General features: G+C 40.8%; 1 protein-coding gene across 2 annotated transcripts in view; it reads left to right on the top strand.

The window, feature by feature from the left end:
• Ttc8 (tetratricopeptide repeat domain 8) overlaps positions 1–20,956 on the top strand; it is a 59,811-nt gene that overhangs the window by 15,272 nt on the left and 23,583 nt on the right. Inside the window, exons 2-7 of one of the 2 annotated variants that reach the window (XM_045154363.1) lie at positions 5,420–5,540; positions 6,872–6,935; positions 7,028–7,187; positions 7,386–7,475; positions 10,251–10,295; positions 20,753–20,838. In XM_045154363.1, the coding sequence (XP_045010298.1) occupies positions 5,420–5,540; positions 6,872–6,935; positions 7,028–7,187; positions 7,386–7,475; positions 10,251–10,295; positions 20,753–20,838 (566 nt within the window). The remainder of the gene's footprint in view (positions 1–5,419; positions 5,541–6,871; positions 6,936–7,027; positions 7,188–7,385; positions 7,476–10,250; positions 10,296–20,752; positions 20,839–20,956) is intronic. The other variant, XM_045154364.1, reaches the window with a different exon arrangement.

Raw genomic sequence — 20,956 nt, 5'->3', positions numbered from 1 at the left:
TTTAAAACTATGTGACCCTACAGTTTGCTAAGGTAAACGCATCAGGTAAAACAATTTGTAGCTTTATTCGGATTCATGGGGAAGTTGGAGACGGCTGTTGATTATGCTTCTCCTTTTAACATGCAGATTTTAGGATTGGAAACATACTTGGCTTTTTACTCAAAAAATTTGTTTTAAAGCTAAAGGCCCATCTGCTGTTTTCATTCAAATTCAAGAACTAGCCAGGCATGGTGGCGCACACCTTTAACCCCAGCACTCGGGAGGCAGAGGTAGGAGGATTGCCGTGAGTTCGAGGCCACCCTGAGACTCCATACTGAATTCCAGGTCAGCCTGGGCCAGAGTGAGACCCTACCTCAAAAACCAAAAAACAAACAAACAAACAAACAAATCTCAAGAACTGTTCACAAGAACCAGAGAAAGTTCTTTGACTATAGTATGATGTTTAATCAAGCAGTGATATGTGATTTTTCAAGGTCATTTTTTGGTTAGGATTATAAGAAAAATCAGGAAGATTAACTTTTCTAAAACACTGATGAAACTTTAAATTGAATGTTTATTACAGATTTTGTTGTTGTTTTTTGTAGGGTCTCACTCTAGCTCAGGCTGACCTGAAATTCACTATGTAGTCACAGGGTGGCCTCAAACTCATGGTAATCCTCCTACCTGTGCCTCCCAAGTGCTGGGATTAAAGGAGTGCACCACCATGCCTGGATTTATATGTCTTTTAATATTCAAATATCACACCATTGTTCCTTTTTTCTTTTTAAATTTTTCTTTTTTTCTGATTTATTTATTAGAGACAGAGAGAGATAGAGAGAGAGAATGGACACACCAGGGCCTCTAGCCACTGCACATGGATTCCAGATATATGCTCCACCATGTGCATCTAGCTTTGTGGGACCTGGAGAATCGAACCTGGGTCCTTAGGCTTTTCAGGCAAGTGCCTCAACTGCTAAGCTATCTCTCCAGCTCCATTGTTCCTATTTCTTAAAAATTGAAGCTATTTTTGTAGAAAAAGTGAATTCCTGTAGACTTCAAAAAATAGAGCTGCAGAGGTAGCTTACTCAGTAAGGTGGTTGCCTTGCAAGCATGAAGACCCAAAGGCGCACATAAAATGCCAGGCATGGTGGCATGCTCCTGTATGTCAGCACCGGGAGGGCAGCAACAGGAGGATCCCTGGAGCCCATTGGACAGCCAGTCTAGCCTGCTTGGCAAGCTCCGGACCAATGAGAGATCCTGCCCCAAAAGTAAATGGACAGCATTACTGAGGAATGACACCCAACCCAGGTTGTCCTGTGGCCTCCACGTGCATGCGCACACACACACACACACACACACACACGAACATGCATACATGCAATGACGACTATATAAACTGTGCATGATGATAAAATCTTGGCTTTTAAAGAGTTGATTTAAGCCGAGCGTGGCAGTACACTCCTGTGAGGCTACCGCAGGAGGGTCTAGAGTCAGGTCAGCTTGGACTGACCCTGTTTTCAAAAACAAAGGTGGGGAGTGGGAGGGGGGAAAGAAGTTGATTTAACTGAAACTCCAAATCCAGTCTTCAAGTTTCATTAGCTCCTCATTGTCAGGCTACAAATCCCTAAACCTCCCTGTGGCACACAGGACCAGCCATTCGGCCTCTGCTTCTCTCTGCTGCTTAGTTCTCTGACTCGCATCCATGTCAGCGTGTTCTTTCAGCTCTGCAGCTCTGCAGCTTGCCTTTGCCTCTTTAGCTGCTTTGTCTGGCCACAGTACCTCACTATGTTACTCTGATTTATTTAAAATATTTTAAAATTTGTATTTATTTTCTTGAGGGGGTTCAGACAGAGAGACAGTGAGAGATTGGGCATGCCAGGTCCTTTAGCCACTGCAAACAAACTCCAGATGCATGTGCCACCTTGTGCATCTGGCTTATATGGGTCCTGGGGAATCGAACCTGGGTTTTTTTGGCTTTGCAGGTAGGCGCCTTAACTGCTAAGTCATCTCTCCAGCCCCCTCTGTTACTCTTAATTCTTCCTCCAGGAGGCTGGTGCCCTTCCTGTCTCCTCCAGTGTCAGCCTGTCTGCCATCTATCTGTCTATCATCGTCATTTTATGGTGATACTGTCTCTGAAATTTTTTCCATCCAGAACTAGAAGTGTGATTTATTCTTCTTTGTACAGGACATGACCTACAGCAGGTATACGGAACCAGCAGAGCTGATGTCATGATGTCATGCTCTCCTCGTTACACAAAACAAAACAAAGCACCACAGTTCTTCCAGGCTGCCAGAGTCCTGAGCAAGGGACTTGCAGGACAGTGACCTATCTATCTATCATCCATCCATCCATCCATCCATCCATCCACCCACCCACCCACCCACCCATCCACCATCCATCCATCCATCCATCCACCCATCCACCCACCCACCATCCATCCATCCATCCATCATCCATCCATCCATCCATCATCCATCCTAGGTCAGGATTCCTTATTTCCATCTTTGAAGCAGAAGCCAACCATTAGTCCAAGCCATGGGCGACTTCTCTGGCTCCTGGGAGAAGCTGAATCATTCTGGCAGCTTTCCTGACCTTTTATGAGCAGAACTTCATTTTGTTTCTTTATTTCTAGTGGTTCCCACAGTTAAAAACATTCTGGTTGAAATTGATTGTTTTTGTTTTTATGAATAAATTAGATCTTTTGCGTTCCTATTCTATTCACTCATTTATATTCAGTTTACATATAATACATGAGATATTTTGTTCTAAGTTACCTGATAAGAATCCAGTAAACCAGCCAAGAAGCCAAACATCTAAGGCAGCTCTTTGTGTGTGTGTGTGTCTGTCTAGGGTATGCATGCAAATGTGCAGATGTGCGTATTCTTTGCACACACATGTGGAGAACAGAGGACTTCAGGTGGCCTCCCCTATAGCTCATTTGTGTGTTTCCTTGAGATAGCATTTCTTACTGAACCCAGGGTTGCTGTTTTTGGTTAGACTGACCAGCGAGCCACGGCGATTCTCCTGTCCCCACAGGGCTGGGGCTGCAGCTGTGCGTGGCCACGTCGAGCTGCTTACGTGGGTGCTGGGGATTGAGCTCAGGGCAGTCCAGGTCCTCTCAAGCCCTCATGCACACATGGCAAGTGCTTCTAACCACTGCGCCATCTCCCCAGCTCCATAAGGTAGCCTTTTTTCTTTCTTTCTTTTTTTTTTTTTTGGTTTTATGAGGTAGGGTCTCACTCTAGCCCAGGCTGACCTGGAATTCATTATGGAGTCTCAGGGTGGCCTCAAACTCACAGCAATCCTCCTACCTCTGCCTCCTGAGTGTTGGGATTAAAGGCGTGCGCCACCACGCCTGGCAAGGTAGCCTTTTTGGATTCCCATTAAAATGAAAGCAAGAGACTTTAATTGTCTCATTAAAAAGTTCACACGTGCATTTCGGTTGCTTTAGGATATCTGCTTACTGATTTTTTTCTCTTTCCACCCCTTCCCTTCCCTCTGTCCTTCCTTTCCTCTTTCTTTTCTTCCCGTCTTCTCTCCCCTCTCTCTCCCCTCCCTCCCTCCTCTACTTGCTCCATTTTGCTTTGCATCGCTGTGTTTCATTTTGATGCAGTCTCACTGTGGAGCCCTGGCTGGCCTGGAACTCCAAATGCAGATCAGGCTGGTCTCGAATTCACAGCGATCCTCTTCCTTCTGAGTGCTGGGATCCCCACCGCACCTTGCTTTCATTGACTAATTTCTGTAGAAACTGTTCTCTCAGTCCCTATCCCACGCTGCTTTGCTTTGTTGCTTACCACGTGATGTGTTTAGGAATGTTAGGATCCATGCTTTAATCATGTGACTCCTGCCCAGAACCTAGTCTGACACTGTGTGAGTAGGAGATGTTCCAGAAACAGACTGGCTGAGTGTATGTGGGGGCTCCTATGGCTCTGACTGTCTCTGTCTCAGCCCCTGTGTTTTCACTCAGCCTGCTTTACAAGAGACCCCTGGTGTACTGAACCCTAGTCCCTCCAAAACGCCCCTGCTTCTGTTCCCAGTGGACCCCAAGTCCATGCTGCTGTGTCAGGAATTGTGTTGTTTTCCTCCAAAGTCACGCATGGGTGTTGGGTTTCATAGGTCTCGTCTTTTATTCTGCAGCGAAGCAGAAAGGTTAAAAAGAATTTCCGGTAAAGTGGCTTCATGTGTTTGACAAAGAAGTTATGTGTGTACACCTTTACTGTGATTGTCTTCCGCTGAAGCAAAGAGGATCTTTTCCCAGTTAGATTCCTTAATTACCCCTACTCTTTAACAGGTTTTCTCTCAACTAAATCACAAAATTACCCATATTGAGTAGTTATTTGGAATCAAGAGAAATTGATCTTACCTCTTCAGCCAACATCCCTTGAATACCTTTTATATATAAAAACTAAAGGTATGGAGCCCATTGTGGCACATGCCTTTAATCCCAGCCCTTGGGAGGCAGAGGTAGGAGGATTTCTGTGAGTTCAAGACTACCCTGAGACTACATAGTGAATTCCAGATCAGCCTGGGCTAGAGTGAGACCCTACCTCCACCCCTTTCCCCCGAAAAACCTCAAAGGTATGGGAAATTCAGAAGTGAATTAAGGTTAAAAAAAAATCTTGCATTCTGGAAGAGCTGACGCATGCCCAACTAGCTGTAGTACTTGTCAAAAAGATAGTAAGTGCATGTGATCAGAAGCGTGAAGTGAAGACTGAGCAGGACAAGATGAGAGTAAGTGCATGTGATCAGAAGCGTGAAGTGAAGACTGAGCAGGACAAGATGAGAGTAAGTGCATGTGATCAGAAGCGTGAAGTGAAGACTGAGCAGGACAAGACGAGAGTAAGTGCATGTGATCAGAAGTGTGAAGTGAAGACTGAGCAGGACAAGACGGTGGCTGTGCTGAGCGGATGAATTGAGTGGCGAAGGCTTTGTGGAGGTCTTGATCCTGAGGGGGAAGGCAGAAATTACGAGAGATGCTAGCTATGTTAATGTGCTTTAAATGATCATTCTAAGACAGATGTGGTGGTTCATACGTCTAATCTCAGCCCTTGGGAAGCTGAAGCCAGAAGGTTGTTGAGTTTGAAGCCAGCCTGGGCTACAGAGTGAGTTCCAGGTCAGCCTGGGCTACACAGTAAGACCCAGGCTCAAAAAAAAATTATTGTTCTAGTAAAACTTTCCCTATGACAAGGGATGTTTAAAGAGTATGAGATAATTGCCACACTTTTATTTCCTGGGGTATTGATAGGTTGGTTGTTTCTTGGTTAATAATAACCTTGACTTTTCATTTTAGCTCTTTGTATTAACAAAAAATGTGTTAAATGGTAAATGACCTTAATAAAAATAAAAAATAACAATAATAAGAATGTTGCTATCTTCTATAAGATATTTAATATTTCTAATGCTCTTTTATTATCTGTTGCATTTTCCCATGGTTTTTAGGCAGCTTGGATTTTAAAAGCCCGAGCACTAACAGAGATGGTGTACATAGATGAAATTGATGTAGATCAGGAAGGAATTGCAGAAATGGTTCTAGATGAAAATGCAATTGCCCAAGTTCCACGTGAGTACTGGATCTTCAGTTAAGTTAATGGCATACTTTGGGATGATTATATAGGTGTTCTAGTCCTTTCTCTCTGTCTGTCTGTCTGTCTATCTATCTATCTATCTATCTATCTATCTATCTATCTATCTATCTACCTACCTACCTACCTACCTATCAATCAATCAATCAATCATCTATATATCTATCATCTATCTGTCTACCTACCTACCTATCTATTATCTATATATCATCATCTGTCTATATTTCTGCTGTTTATATTGACACACATAAAGCGAGGCATGGTGGCACATACTTGTAATCCTAACTTTTGGGACTCTAAGACACAGGAGGATCTCTACAAGCACAAGTCCAGTATGGATTACTTAGTGAACTTAAGGCTAGCCTGGGATACATGGTACAGCCCTGAAAGCAAGCAAACAAGCATCTGTATGTAAATATATATTATGTGTATATATGTATATATAATCACACATAATTCTATATACAAAGCATATAGGTAATATAAGATCATTTATCTGGGGTTCTAAACCCAGGAAGCATCCATATGATGGCTATGTTCTAAAAGGATTTTCACAAAAGTAGTCATACTCCTTTTTGGTTTTTTTGAGGTAGGGTCTCAGTCTAACCTAGTCTGACCTGGAATTCACTATGTAGTCTCAGGGTGGCTTCAAATTCATGGTGATCCTCGTACCTCTGCCTCCCGGGTGTTGGGATTAAAGGTGCGCATCACCATGCTGGGCAAAACACTCCATTTTATGATCAAAGATGACCTGAGCTAATGCGTGACGTGAGGTGATGAGGTGGTGCACTGTGCTACCGGCAGGTGTTGGGATTGTCCCAGAATGATGTCAGCATCACTCTGCAGATGGTACTGGATGACAACCATGATGTGTGGTAGTTTTGCTGGCATTTATTTGTTGTGAAAATGCCTTTCTTCCCTGGTCATATGCTCTTGTAGAACTACAATATGTAAATTCTAGATGTCTTGGATAAATTTGTATGAGTATATCATGAATTTATAAATAGAACCATTGGTTTCCACTTTAAATATGCTAATTTTGAATGTGAATTCAAGCTCTGCTGGCAGGTTATATACTTACTTCTGTCAACATTTGTTAAATGAGCAAATACTTTACAGGTTTGTGGAGGGTAAATGTGATAGCATGAGTACGTGATAGGTTTTTTCTGAGTGTGAGTCTCAAACACATTTCCTGCCATTAATGTCTTCATCACCAGGCATGCAAAATTTTCAAAATTAGGTAACTGGCTGTTTGGAAAAATTAGCAAATAATATATATGTAATATAAATCGTATGTCTTATCACATAGGCCCTGGAACATCTTTGAAACTCCCAGGAACTAACCAGGTGGGAGGGCCTAGTCAGGCTGTCAGGTACATTCTCTGCTTACTCCTCTCCCACTACATATTCACCAGAGTATAGGTGGTTCTTTCCTTAATGGACCCTGTTTGTATTGTCACTACAGGCCAATCACGCAAGCTGGAAGACCCATTACGGGTTTCCTTAGGCCCAGTACACAGAGTGGAAGGCCAGGCACCATGGAACAGGCGATCAGAACCCCTAGAACTGCCTACACAGCCCGCCCTGTCACCAGCTCCTCTGGAAGATTTGTTAGGATGGGGACGGTAAGTTCTGTTAGCTTTCCCAGACTCTCACATACCCAGGTAACTTTATGTTCCACTGTTTTCACTGTAAAGAATTATATGGACATTTTAAGGTTCTTTTCTGCTTTTAAAGCTTTTACATTTTTTATGCATATTAGACTCAATGTTTCAAAAGAAGATTTCAGATTTTTTAATTCTATCATTTTAATTTCCTCATAGGCTTCCATGCTTACAAGTCCTGATGGACCATTTATAAACATATCTAGGCTGAATTTAATAAAATATTCCCAGAAACCTAAATTGGCAAAGGTATGTGCTTTAAATGATTTTAAGTTATGAAGTAATAACAGAAGTATATTGATAAAAATGAAATGGAGATAATTAATATAACATGTAAACATTCTTTGTCTTGAATTAAGTAAAGTCAATCAGGAATAAACTACATATACTGTTGTTATTATTGCAATTACTATCATTTTCCCCAGACAGGCAGGTATGCAGGATCATCTTTGTGGGATGAAGCATAAGATCATCTGTATGTGCGTGTTCATTATTCAGCTTGGACTGAATTCTTAGAAACACTTAGAAGACAATTTTCAGTCCATGTGTGATTTAAGGACTGTCAAGAGAACAATAAAATGATGTATTCTTAATTAGTAATTACCTAGGTCTCTCAATAAGTATTACTTAAGCCAGGAACTATCAATCTTACCATATTAGCAATTCTTTTTTTTTTTTTAATTTTTTTATTTATTTAATTGAGAGCGACAGACACAGAGAGAAAGACAGATAGAGGGAGAGAGAGAGAATGGGCGCGCCAGGGCTTCCAGCCTCTGTAAACGAACTCCAGACGCGTGCGCCCCCTTGTGCATCTGGCTAACGTGGGACCTGGGGAACCGAGCCTTGAACTGGGGTCCTTAGGCTTCACAGGCAAGCGCTTAACCGCTAAGCCATCTCTCCAGCCCCCATATTAGCAATTCTTATTGCTCAGACAGTATTCCTTTATATTAAAGAGAAGTTTAGAGGCAGAGGGAGAACAGGTGAGGGAGGGAAAGAGGAAGGAGAGGGGAAGATAGAAAGAAAATGAGGAAGAAAGAAGAATGAGATGTGTCCAGGACTCTGTTAGTAAGAAATGCTGGCAGGAAAGCTTGGATCATTCAAAGACAGGAGCATTTGTTTTCTGGAAATTGGTTTACCCTAACCTGGGTGTTGAGCTAACATCTGCAGGAACTGTGTGCTTGACTGTCAGAGGAGAATGTAAGACACAAGTCATTAGCATTATGATAGGCGGACTTGTCTTTATTTATCAGACTAGCACAATTATAAAGCTTTGCTTATTTCCCTTTCCCTTAGGGAATATTAGCAACAACTCATGTAAAATATCCGGCCCCAACCCTTTTAGGACATTTACATGAGGGGACTAGCTGGCCAGTCAGTTCAGCTGCTGTTTATTTTTTAACAAAGGAGTGCAGCCAGTGGAAGCATGTCCCTTGATTCAATGAAGATGCATTGGAGACAGATCTGGTGTATGTGCTAGATTTAGCCTGAACTAGATTTCCTGTGCTTTTTTAGTGAATTGTAGGAATGTTGCCAGGTTTTTCTCTTTGACCTCCAATTTGCCTGGACTTATGAGGATTTCCGTGTGATATTGGCATATTGCTTAGGGCATCTCTGATGGTGCTCTGACACTGCTTGGGTGTTGTGACATCCTTAAGGCAGTGGTAACAACAAATAGTAATCTTAATGTTTTCTTTGCAAGAGAATAGAAGGATTGTTACAGAGTTTTGTGTGATTTTTGAGACAAGGTATCATTAGCCCAGGCTGGCCTTGAACTCGTGATCCCTCTGCTTTAGCCTCCCAAATGCTGAGACTACAGATGTGCATTTCCATGTTCAAGTCTTCCTCCCTTCCCTTTCCTTCTCTCTTTCTATTTCTTCTCCCCCCCCCTCCCCACCCCAGGAAGAATCTCAGTCTAGTCTAGGCTGACATGAACTCACTCTGTATAGTCCCAGGCTGTCCTCAAACTCACAGCAATCCTCCCTAGTGCTAGGATTAAAGGCATGGACCACCATGCCTGGCCCTCCTTTTTTCTTTTTCTTTTCTCTTTTTTCTCTTCTCTTGTCTTTCTTTCCTTTCATTTCCTTTTTTGATGCCAGGGATAAAATTCAGGGCCTAACCCAAGCCCTCCCTCTGCCTCTCCCTTCCTTTTTCCTTCCTTCCTCTCTCCCTCCCTCCCTTCTTTCCATCTCATAAGTTACTTAGACTGGTCTGGAACTCACTCTGAAGCCCTAACAGGGATTGTCCTAGTGAACCTCCTGCCTCATCCTCCTACCCAGGATTCCTCTTTTATGCCTCCAAGTCTTCTCCACTAATAACCCTGACATCTCCCAGAGGTGTTAGCCTGCAAATATAAAATAGTAGTGTTGTATGTATAAAGGGTAGTAGCATCAAGAGGTAATCAGTAACTGCTTGTTAATCCAGATGAGTGGGCTGCATCCAGGGGCTTTAAAAAGTACACTGCGGGGCTTCATATCCTCTGTGCCTCCTGGATTCTGATTGCATTGGTCTGGTCTGGGGCCCCTTTGTGATTCCATTGTACAGTTGGGCAGAGTAGCTGTCTGTTAGAGACCTAAGGAGATAGCTTTAAGCATTAAGCAGGAAACGACTGAATACTCACATTCCATGTCATTCACAAGGAAGGTCCAGATTCCCACTCCACAGTACCATAGTTAAGTCATGATCGTGATAATATGAAATATAAAAACTGGCCAAAACTTTTGCTAATCCTAATAGTCTTTAAGGAGTAAAATAAACTTTTCACTTCTCTCTCTCTAATGAAGCATGTATAATATGAAGGAAACATGGCTTAGATCTTTGAGCTTTCCACTTTGTAGTATAAAAAACAGAAGTCAGCTGCAAATAGCAAAGTTTTACAATGGACAATTATAACAAATGATGATCACCTCTTCTCTAATCCCCCAGCCCTGGGTGTTCAAGTGAGCTTTGAGTTTTAATATAACATTGAGAAAGTACTTTTATTAAAATAAAACTGATTGTGTTTTGACATTTAGTTTTTCTCCACAGGCCTTGTTTGAGTATATCTTTCATCATGAGAATGATGTTAAGACTGTAAGTTGTGAATTCATGCTATTTTCTTTTATTGTAATTTTTCTAATTTTGGGAATTTAGATTATGTGATATTCTGTTTCTTTTTTTAAAAAAAATATTATTTATTTATATGAGAGAGATAATGAGAATGGGCGTTCTAGGGCCTCTAGCCTTGCAAACAAAATCCAGATGCAAATGCTACCTTGTGTATCTGGCTTACATGGGTACTGGGGAATTGAACCTGGGTCCTTAGGCTTCACAGGCAAGCACCTTAACCACTAAACCATCTCTCCAGCTCTCACTTTATTTTATTTTATTTTTATTTACTTACTATTATTATTATTATTATTTTGGTTTTTCGAGATAGGGTTTCACTGTAGCTCAGGCTGATCTGGAATGTACTATGTAATCTCAGGGTGGCCTTGAACTCACGGCGATCCTTCTACCTCTGCCTCCCAAGTGCTGGGATTAAAGGCATGTGCCAGACAGTTTCTTACTGAGTTCGCTGCCTGTCTTCTACTCCCTAGTGGCAGGATTATAGGTGGAGCTGCCATGCGCAGCTTATTACATGGACGCTGGGGGTCCAAACTCAGGTGCTAATGCTTGTGAGGCAAGCGCAAGTTGGAGTCAATTTATCTGGACCACAGTTTATACTTTATGCTAATAGTTAGCATTGTGGACACAGTTGTGTTTATACCACATAGTGTATTATAAGTTTACTAAGTTTACTGCCTTCTTTGTAGGGCATCTGCAGTGGGAACCTTTTCACATTGAAAACAGAAAAAGTAGGAAGAATAGTATCAAGAAGTCAGGTCACTCATCAACTAGTTTCAGCAACAGTCAGTTATCATGGTGTCAGCCTCAGTAGTGCAATTTGCGGTCATATACATGTGACTTTTCAAATTTGTTTCAGTTCACATTTGCTAGTATGTAAATGAACAGAAGCCTCAGAAATGTTTTCAAACTTAATGAAGTGAATTCTGTAGTGTCTTGATAGTATTTTTGCATTGATTCCAAAGAAAACTACCTTATATGTTTCTCTGCTTGTGATTTCTGGGTGTCAACAATAGTGCACTGCACTAGGAGAACTAATAAAAATATGACACTCTATCCTGTTTCCATAAGTCATGCAGTCCAGCTAAGGAAATAAAATTGACATAAATGAAACAACAAAAAATAATGACCCCCTAGTGTGGTGACATATTTTAACACCAGAACTCAGAAAGCTGAGAGAAAGAGTCATTAAACCAACCTGGGCTGTTTATTAGGATCATGTCTGAAAAAAAAAAAAACCCACCTGAAAATAGCAAAGAGGGAAAAAAAATCAAAAAGGGTGATTATTGAGAGAGGCATAAAATGAATAGGACTTTGTGGAAAGGACAGGAAATAAATATATAGAAGTGGCCAAACTGGGCTGGAGAGATGGCTTAGCAGTTAAGGCACTTGCCTGCAAAGCCAAAGGACCCAGGTTTAATTCCCCAGGACCCACATAAGCCAGATGCACAAGGTGGCACATGTGTCTGGAGTTCATTTACAGTGGCTGGAGGCCCTGGTGCACCCATTCTCTCTCTTTCTTCCTCTGTCCCTCTCTGTCTCATTCTCTCTCTCTCAAGTAAATAAATAAAAGTAAAAATATTTAAAAATGAAGTGGCCAAACCATGAGCAGAACATGGAATGAGAACAGGAGCACCGAAGAGACAGTCTAAAGAAAGAAAGGAAAGAATGTGATCGTGGGGCCAAAGGCAAGAGATGTCAGTTAAATCCGCCCCTTAGACTTCCATGAGAATGGCAGCTTTAGTAACAGAAAGGACATTAAGGAGGATTGTTTGTGAAGCAGCTGAACAACTCAAAGGCCTTTTGTGTTTGAAACCACAAGAGGCTGTCCAGGTGGAGGTGCCATTGCATGTACTGGGACGAGCCTGGGCCAGGTACGGAGCTAGTGATGGTATGTAAACACATACAAACAAACACACACAATCTTTCTAAAACAAATTCAGATTGTCTTTCATTTCACAAATGAACATACCTCTAATTACTAGATTATCATAAATCTAAACTTTGATTTTTGTTATTTTTATACATTTATTTATTTATTTACAATGGGGGAGGGCATACCAGGACCTCTTGTCACTGCTCACGAACTCCAGATGCATGCACGCTCATTTGAGCATTAAGTGGGTACTGGGGAATTGAATCTGGGCTGTCAGCGTTTGCATGCAAGCTGCTTTAGCTGCTGAGCCATCTGTCCAGCCCTGTTATTGTTTTAAAAGAGTCTCTCTGTGGAGCCCAGGCTGCCTTTGGACTGTCCTTCCTCTTGCCTTCGCCTCTGAAGTGATGGGCTTACAGGTGTGTGCAGCCACATTTGCTTTTACACTCTTGTTTTGTTTCTTTTTTAAGATTAATTCATCTATTGAAGAGACACATGTTCTTTTATCCAATATATTTTTTTGTTGATGATGATTATCTTTTTTTTTTGAGCCAGCACAGTGTGCCAGCCAGTATTTCAGTCTTGAGATCACAGAGGGAGGCAGGCAGACCAAAATATCTGCTCTTTTGAAGATTACATTCTGATTGGCCAGTAAGTAGAAATGCTAACTGTGGCTGTCTTCTTTAATTATCTGCATAATTTAAAAATAATGGCTATGTGGGTCTCTGCAGCACTTCCTGAGTCAGAGTCCCCAGGGGCTGTCTGGAGTCTCTGGTTATTAAGAGCTCCACAGGCGATGTCAATTTTTGGCCAGGATTGGGAACTACTGCTGTGTAGCTAAAAAACAACAACAACAACAAAAAAAAAACAAAACAAAAAACCCCCCAAAAACCTACTATAGAAACTTTAGAAAATGTTTCTTCTAACGCAGGGAAAGAGCTGAGGACACTCAGCAGGACTTGAAGGCTAGAGCTCCATGCAGCAAACCTCCTGCCAGGGGATGTGTATTTTCCAGCTCACTGAAAAAAATTGGTGAGCTAAAAGAAAAGACACAACATAAATGACTCTCAAATATATTTCAATAATAAATGGTACCAAAATCTTGTTGAGGACTGGAGAGATGGCTTAGAGGTTATGGTGCTTGCCTACAAAGCCTAAGGACTCAGGTTCCATTCCCCAGTACTCAGGTAAGCCAGATGCACAAGGTGGCGCATGCGTCTGGAGTTCACTTGCAATGGCTGGAGGCCCTGGTGTGCTCATTCTCTCTATTTTCCTCTCTCTCTCTCTCTCTCTGAAATAAATAAATAAAAATAAAATATTTGAAAATCTTGTTGAGAGCTGTAGTCTCCATTTATAAATTTTTATATTTTTATGTTGAGGAATAGTGGAGACTCAATACATTCAAAACAAGCAATGGTGAACAGTTGTTTTTGACTCTTTGCAATAGATCTTTGTAATTCATTAAATGACTACTGAGAAAATTGCTTTAGAACTTTTTAAAAGTCACTTGATTTTTTTATTACCTACTTCCCCCTTTTTATTAGAAGCTTTGTTCTATGGACAAATCATGTGTTGGTCCCTCTCCACGCCTTCCCACCCCATTCTATGAGCGTGCTCCTCAGTGGAGGTACTGGTATTCACTGTGGGGTTGTGGATTGGGAGTTGTGACAGCAGCAGTCAGTCACGTGGGGGGTGGGCCATGCCTCTGCATATTCCTTCCCCCTTCCCATCCTGTGGCTCTTACAGTCTTTCTGTTCCCTGTTCTGCAGTGTTCACTGAGCCTTGGTGGGTGTGTTATAAGTCGGCTTTCATGTTGAGCTCTCAGCAGCTTCTGGATTTCTGCTCCCATATGTTTTGACTGTCCTCAGTGTCTGTCACTATCACCCTGGTGCAGGTTGTCAAGATCGCTGTGAGAGCAGCACTCATGCTTAACTTGCCAGGTCCTCTGTGGTGTCACCTGCCCTTGCTGATGTGTGAGAGGTGGCTCATCTCATGACAGGAATTCAGCTTTTTTTTTTTTGTCATATTGATAGATTTTGGTTTTCCCCAGTTTTCTCAGCCTTCTGTAAAAGAGAAAACAGATTGTCCAGTGGAGAGTGAGAGTAGCGTGGGTTAAAGGTGATAGGCATAGTTAAGAGAGGTTTTGATGAATGTAGGCTGTCTTTTAGCCAAAGACTGGTGGGAGCTTCTCACCGGAGTTCATGACCCTCAACTCCATAGGATTCTGACTTAGTTTCCAGTATCAGCTATGAGTTCCTTCCTGTTGAGTGGATCTCTGAGCCAGTCAGATAGCCACTGGTTCACCACCTAAGGCTGAGTACCACTGTTGCACAGGTATGTACATCTTGTCTGGCTGCTTGATTTCATATCTAGCAGGATCCTCTGCTTGTCCACAACATTGGTGGCCATTTTTTCCCAGCACCTCATACAGCACTTTCCAGCACTTATGAGGGCTAGCCATCAGGAAGCTGGCTTCCTTTCAGATTCCAGCATGATCTCTCAATGTTCTGTGTCAGCAGTTTGTGGTCTTCAGCAATAGGGTCTTAATCTTTTACCTCAGGTGAGTAATCATGTACTTTGATAGAAGCCTGCCTTATTTTGGGAACCTCATAGGTCTCTGACCAACAGCTCATTGTGGGGTGTAAACCATTTCTGGCACTGGGAACTACAAGCCAGAGCCATGGTTTGGGGAATAGGCCTTATTCCACCCTCTCCAGAGCCCTTCTTCCCAGATGATCCCCCTACACTCTTACTGAGGGTTATATCTTTTAGTCTGCTACCCAGGAGAAAAGTTTCTGTGGTACTAATTCAGATTGGCTTGGGTTTTGTCAGTGAAGAACTGGAACTTTCAATAGTGGATGGATGGCTAAGTGAATAAAGCTTACTATACCTCTGAGACCCTGAGTTCAGACCCCTAGAGCCTACATGAAAGCTGATAGCTCTCATGGGCTTCTGAAATTCTAGTGACCCCACAGTGAGAAGGAAGGTGGAGAAAGGAGAATTACCTGGAAACTCACAAAAGGAGTGGTGAACAGTGAGAGATCCTGCCTCAAACAAGATGGAAGGTGAGGACTGATTCAAAAGTTGTCCTCTGACCACACATGCACATTGGCACACATGCCCACATGCATACCAAGTGGAAAAAATACATAAAAATTTTAATAGTAGAAAATCTCCTGGATTATGTTGGATTCATGAAGCAATTGCAAAGGAAAGAAACTAATTTATTAATTATATATAATTATATACTATTAATAGTAATTCATATATACAAAAATATAAAGGGTCTTTGAATGCTTGGGCAAATGTAGTAAATAAAACATAAGTTGATATTGTAGAGGGCACAATTTGGAAAATACCAGGATAATGAAAAGCAGATAGCCTCATCATATTTATTTAATTTGTTCTGTGCTCTTACTCAAAAAATATCAGGAAAAGTGCTGTATTTGTAGTCATATTTATGATAGCACTAGCTATAGCAGCAAAAATGTGTGAAAAGCAACATAAATGTTCAATGCTAGAGAAGGAATTTGATTATGATAAGTAGCAGGATAGACTTTCTTTATACATTAAAATCATAGCTATAAAATCATAATCAAAATTATACAAATTGTAAAATATTTATTTTATAATACTAAGTAAAGAAAGTCCATATTGTGTACTAAACAAATTATAACTCTAAATGTATATATTTATGATAGATACTTGAATTTATTACTTAAATATAGTTTTAAGGACCTGGAAAGATGGCTCAGCAGCTAAAGGCACTTGCTTGCAAAACGTGACAGCTCTGGTTCATTCCCCTAAACCAGATGCACAAAGTGGCACGTGTTTCTGGAGTTTGTTTGCAGTGGCAAGAGGCCCTGACATGTCCATTCTCTCTTGCCTTCTTTTTCTTTCTCTTATACACAAATAAATGTATTTAAAAATAGTTTTAAGCTGTATCATTTCATCAGTGTTTAATACCTGCCCTGGATCTGTAGGTTGGACTATAGGTGTAAAAAAAAAAAAAAAATTAGCTATGCCTCACAGCACTGGGGTAGATTAAGTCTAATTTTATGTTCTTTTGTAATCTTTTCATCAGTTTCCTAATGTAATAGCAACTTTTCATTTGTAAATTTAGCAGTAATTATTAGTAATATTAAAACGCTTATAATTATATTTCATTTGCTTACACTAGTAACTATATTAAAGAATGCACCATGAGGCAATTTGTTTTGTTTTTACTTAGTTAAAAGTACAAACTATTGTTTGTTTCTTTTTTATTCAGTAACTCACTTATTGATTTACTAGCTGATTTATTCTTGTAGAAATTTTTTTAAAAAGATTGGTGTGTGTTTGGGTCATGTCTGGGCATGCCACAGCATACATGGAGGTCCTAGGACAACCTCCAGGCGTCTGTACTCCACCTTATGCGGTGCTGGAGACTTGTACCCAGTCCAGCAGGCCTCGCAAGCAAGCACCTGTAACCTCAAAGTCCTCTCCCCGTCCCTGAGTTGCTATTTTTTAAATGAATAATTGCCAAGGCCCACGTGTTGCTCTGCAAGCAGCGCCGAGGGACAAATGCCGGCGACTGCTTCTCCTCACGGGCCTGCGCCCCATTGTTCTTGTGGGTCAGGCTGTTCCGTTAAAATGTCATTGTGGATTTTTATCACAAATGTGATTTTCTGAATAAAAGAATATAAATAATGAGCACAAGACACACATTTTTAATAGCTTATTCATATTTTGCAAGTTTAGCTGGAAAAAGAAGAAAAGGAGTCTGTTTTCTAACACACTTATCAAGCCAGGGGGGATTTATATGTGTTACTTTGGGTGGTCTTCAAATTTTAAAACATAACTTATTTTACATAAGAACAGATAATATTATAGATGAATATAAAAATACTGCGAAATGTGAAAAGGTACTTAAATGTTAAGAAAATAAAATTAGTCTTTAATGGATATTTCTATTTAAGTGGGGCATTATTGACAAAACTAAGGGAAATGTGCATTGGTCCTTTCTATCAAAATGGAGAGTGTAGCTAACTATAGAGAATATGATGAAGCAGTATTTCAATAAGGACAAGTTAAGCTGAGTTATAGAAAAGCTGTGTTTTTGCCTTTGGATTTTTAGCAGTGTTTTCTATATTCTTTTATTGACTTTAATGACAAACTAAAGTGCATGTGGGTTGATGTTGGACTATGTCTTTCAACCCACTCTTTCATTTCATGACTCTGAACTTGTAACTATGTAACAAGAGTAAAATTATTACCATGTCTAGATTGGCCAAGTTCCTTCTACATTTGAACTTTTAACACCTGTAAGTGTATTAAAGTGACATTTTAGGGCTTTATTAATACATGTATTAATGAAACACTAAGCTGGGTGTGGTGGTTCATGCCTTTAATCCCAGCACTCGGAAGGCAGAGGTAGGAGGATCGCCATGAGTCTCAGGCCACCCTGAGACGAGATAGTGAATTCCAGGTCAGCCTGAGCCTGAGATTTTTTTTTTTTTTTTTTGTTTTGTTTTTTTGAGGTAGGGTCTCACTCTGGTCCAGGCTGACCTGGAATTCACTATGTAGTCTCAGGGTGGCCTTGAACTCAAGGTGATCCTCCTACCTCTGCCTCCCAAGTGCTGGGATTAAAGGCGTGCGCCACCACGCCTGGCTCAAAAGATTTTTTAATCTATTATTTGCAAGCAGAGAGAGACTGAGAGAATGAGAATGGGTGTGCCATGGCCTCTACAAGCAAACTCCAGTTGCATGCATCTGGCTTTATGTGGGTACTGAGGAATTGAACCTGGACCTTCAGGCTTGACAAGCAAGTGCCTTTAACCACTGAGCCATTTCTTCAGTCCCAAAAAACTTTTAAATGTAAATATAATCACTTATGGTAAAAATGGAAGCTTTACAAGTTTTTTTTCAAGTTAGTACTTTGAATGATGACTTCATTGATAATTTTATTTCATTAAGCTATTTTCAACATCCCTCTGAAAGAAGGAACATAGTTAATTTAATGAACAAATAATTCTCGAGTGCCTCTGTGAGCATGAGAATATTCCAGCACAAGAGCAGAGGTGGAAAAGTAAAGCTTGTGCCTTCAGGCAGCGTAGGTCAGTTGAAATGTCACAAACAGTTTATCTAGTACAGCCTAAGCCCTTGTGTGAAAAATGATTATTAAATTGTTTTTCTCCCATTCTTATTCTGTATCATTAATCTATGTTTTCCTGTAATTGGATTAGCACAAGCATCAGGCTCCTCTGTAGACTTGATTCAGAACAATATCTGATGGGAAACTCAACCATCTATCAAAAGCATTAAATCTAACCTTGGGAAGCTAGGATACATTAAAAGCAATTGGATGATATCTTTTCCTAAAAACGTTAAAAGTCTATTCATATTAAACATGACTGAATGTTATATACTCACTGTGAAAGGTCTTTATAATCAAAATTAATTAGCACTGATGTTTACAATGCACACCTGAACTGAGTTTGTTTATTTGTTTATTTATTATCTGAGAGAGAGAGAGGGAGAGAGAGAGAATATGCCAGGGACTCTAGCCACTGCAAACGAACAGCAGACACATATACCACCTTGTGCATCTGGCCTACATGGGTACTAGGGACTCAAACCTGGATCCTTTGGCTTTGCCATCTCTCTAGCTCTTTCAAAGCATTTTAAAATTTTTATTTATTTATTAAATATATATTTTTATATTTATTTGAGAGGGAGAAAGAGGCAGACACACAGATACACACACATACACACACACACACACACACACACACACATACATATATATATATGGAGAGAGAGAGAGAGAGAATGGGCACACCAGGGCCTCCAGTCACTGAAAATGAACTCCAGATGCATGCACCACCTTGTGCCTGTGGCTTATGTGGGTCCTGGAGAGTCCAACCGAGATCCTTTGGCTTTGCAGGCAAGTGCCTTAATTTCTAAGCCATCTCTTCAGCCCATTTAAAAAAAAATTTAAATTTATTTAGAACTGAATTGATTGAAAATATGTTTTCCTACAATACCCAGAGATAATGCTACTTGAAGTTATACTTTTCTTTTTTTAAGTGCCTTCATTTCTATTTCTGGCTGGAGGGAGAAAAAAAGAAAAGAAAGCATATGAAAGTAGTATGTGGCTTGTTTATAATTTCCATAGCTTTCAAGTGGAGATGTTGATTTTTCCAGTCCATTAGAAGCTCAGCATGGTGACACCATTCCTTTCTGAGTAGTTTGCATGTTTAGTGGTCCCCCCTGGAGCAAGAGAAGATAGGGAACACATGGAAAATAATTAATTTTGCAGTGGGAGATTGAAGAGACTTTTCTGGTATACATTTCAGAAAAGAAATGAAAAGAATTAATACTAAGAAATGGACAGTAGTATGAGGTGCTTTTTGAGATAATGCAACTAAAAACCCAAGAGTTACTTAATGGAGCTATTGGCTGTCATGATTATAGTAACAGTGACTAAAGAATTAAACATTTTCAACCAGAAATCTCATCTAACTGAGAACTCCAGCTTCCTGTCCCCAAATCTTTATAGAAGTCTCAGAGCCTGCCAGCTTCAGATGTGTACAAAGAGCAATTCACCTTCCCCACCATCAACAAGTTTCCACTTCCTGTGTGTCAATCAATTCTTTCTAGGTTATCTCTTGTCTGATCTTGTGTAAACACTAGAAGGAAAATTCCTACAGAGGGTTTTTAAAAGTTTTTTAAAAACTTTTTTTGTGAGATAGAAAAAGAGGGTGTGTGCGCCAGGGCCTTTCAGCGGCTGTGAGCAAACGCCAGACGCATGTGCCCCCTTGTGAGCATATGAGACATTGCATGCTTGCGTTCCTGGTGTCTAAGTGGGATTTGGAGGATTTGAACAGGAGTCCTTAGGTTTAGCAGGCAAGCTCCTTAACCGCTAAGCCATCTCTCCAGCCCCCCCCCCCCCAGAGGATATTAAAGATAGGGGATAAAGAGGGATAGAGTATGGAGAAAAAGTATTTTTTTCTAGTTTGCACTAAAGAGAAGTTTGGGCCAGAAAATTACTAGAAAGTCAAGTGATGTCAGAGAAGCATATGGAAGGTCCTCGAACACCCCGGTCCTTCTCCTCTTCTTTATGCCGCCCCTTCTCCAAACCCCTTTTCTCTCTGCTTGCCAGGTCCATGTTTGTTTCTCTCGTTCTGTGTGTAAAGTGGGGACCTTCCCTGGACCCATCTAATAAAACAGGTGCTTGACCACCCCTGAATTTGTAGGCATTTTGACTCGTTACACAATGAATAGTGGGAAGAGAGTAAAAGCCTGGCTGTTTGAAAGCATCGGTCTTGTGCCTTGTGTGTTGAGGTTCGTTTTGTGCCCGTTTCCTTGATCCATGTTTCCAGCTCCTCTGTGGTCAGCTCCTCATCTGGAACTGATAGAGAGAAGGGTGGTGGAGCCATCTGGAAACGGGCATCTTGATTTCTAATGCATGCTTTGATTGACGCTAACTCAGCTTATCGTATTATTTATCTTTATGACTGTTCACTGTAAGAGAAGAAAAACCTAATAGAAAACGAATTGTTTTTCAAAGGCTTTGGATCTGGCGGCCCTTAGCACGGAGCACTCTCAGTACAAGGACTGGTGGTGGAAGGTGCAGATTGGAAAATGTTACTACAGGTAAAGTTTTGACCATTTGTGAAAGGCTTTGATGTGGCAATATTTTTTTTTAAGAGTGTCAAATGTGATACCTTCTTACCGCTTTCTTCATGAAGAAATAAAAACCGACTTACTTGAA

The sequence above is a fragment of the Jaculus jaculus genome, chromosome 7, assembly GCF_020740685.1.
Source record: "Jaculus jaculus isolate mJacJac1 chromosome 7, mJacJac1.mat.Y.cur, whole genome shotgun sequence".
In the NCBI taxonomy this organism is placed as follows: Eukaryota; Metazoa; Chordata; class Mammalia; order Rodentia; family Dipodidae; genus Jaculus; species Jaculus jaculus.
Note: the sequence above shows the minus strand (reverse complement) of the source record. Positions and strands in the feature narration are given on the sequence as shown.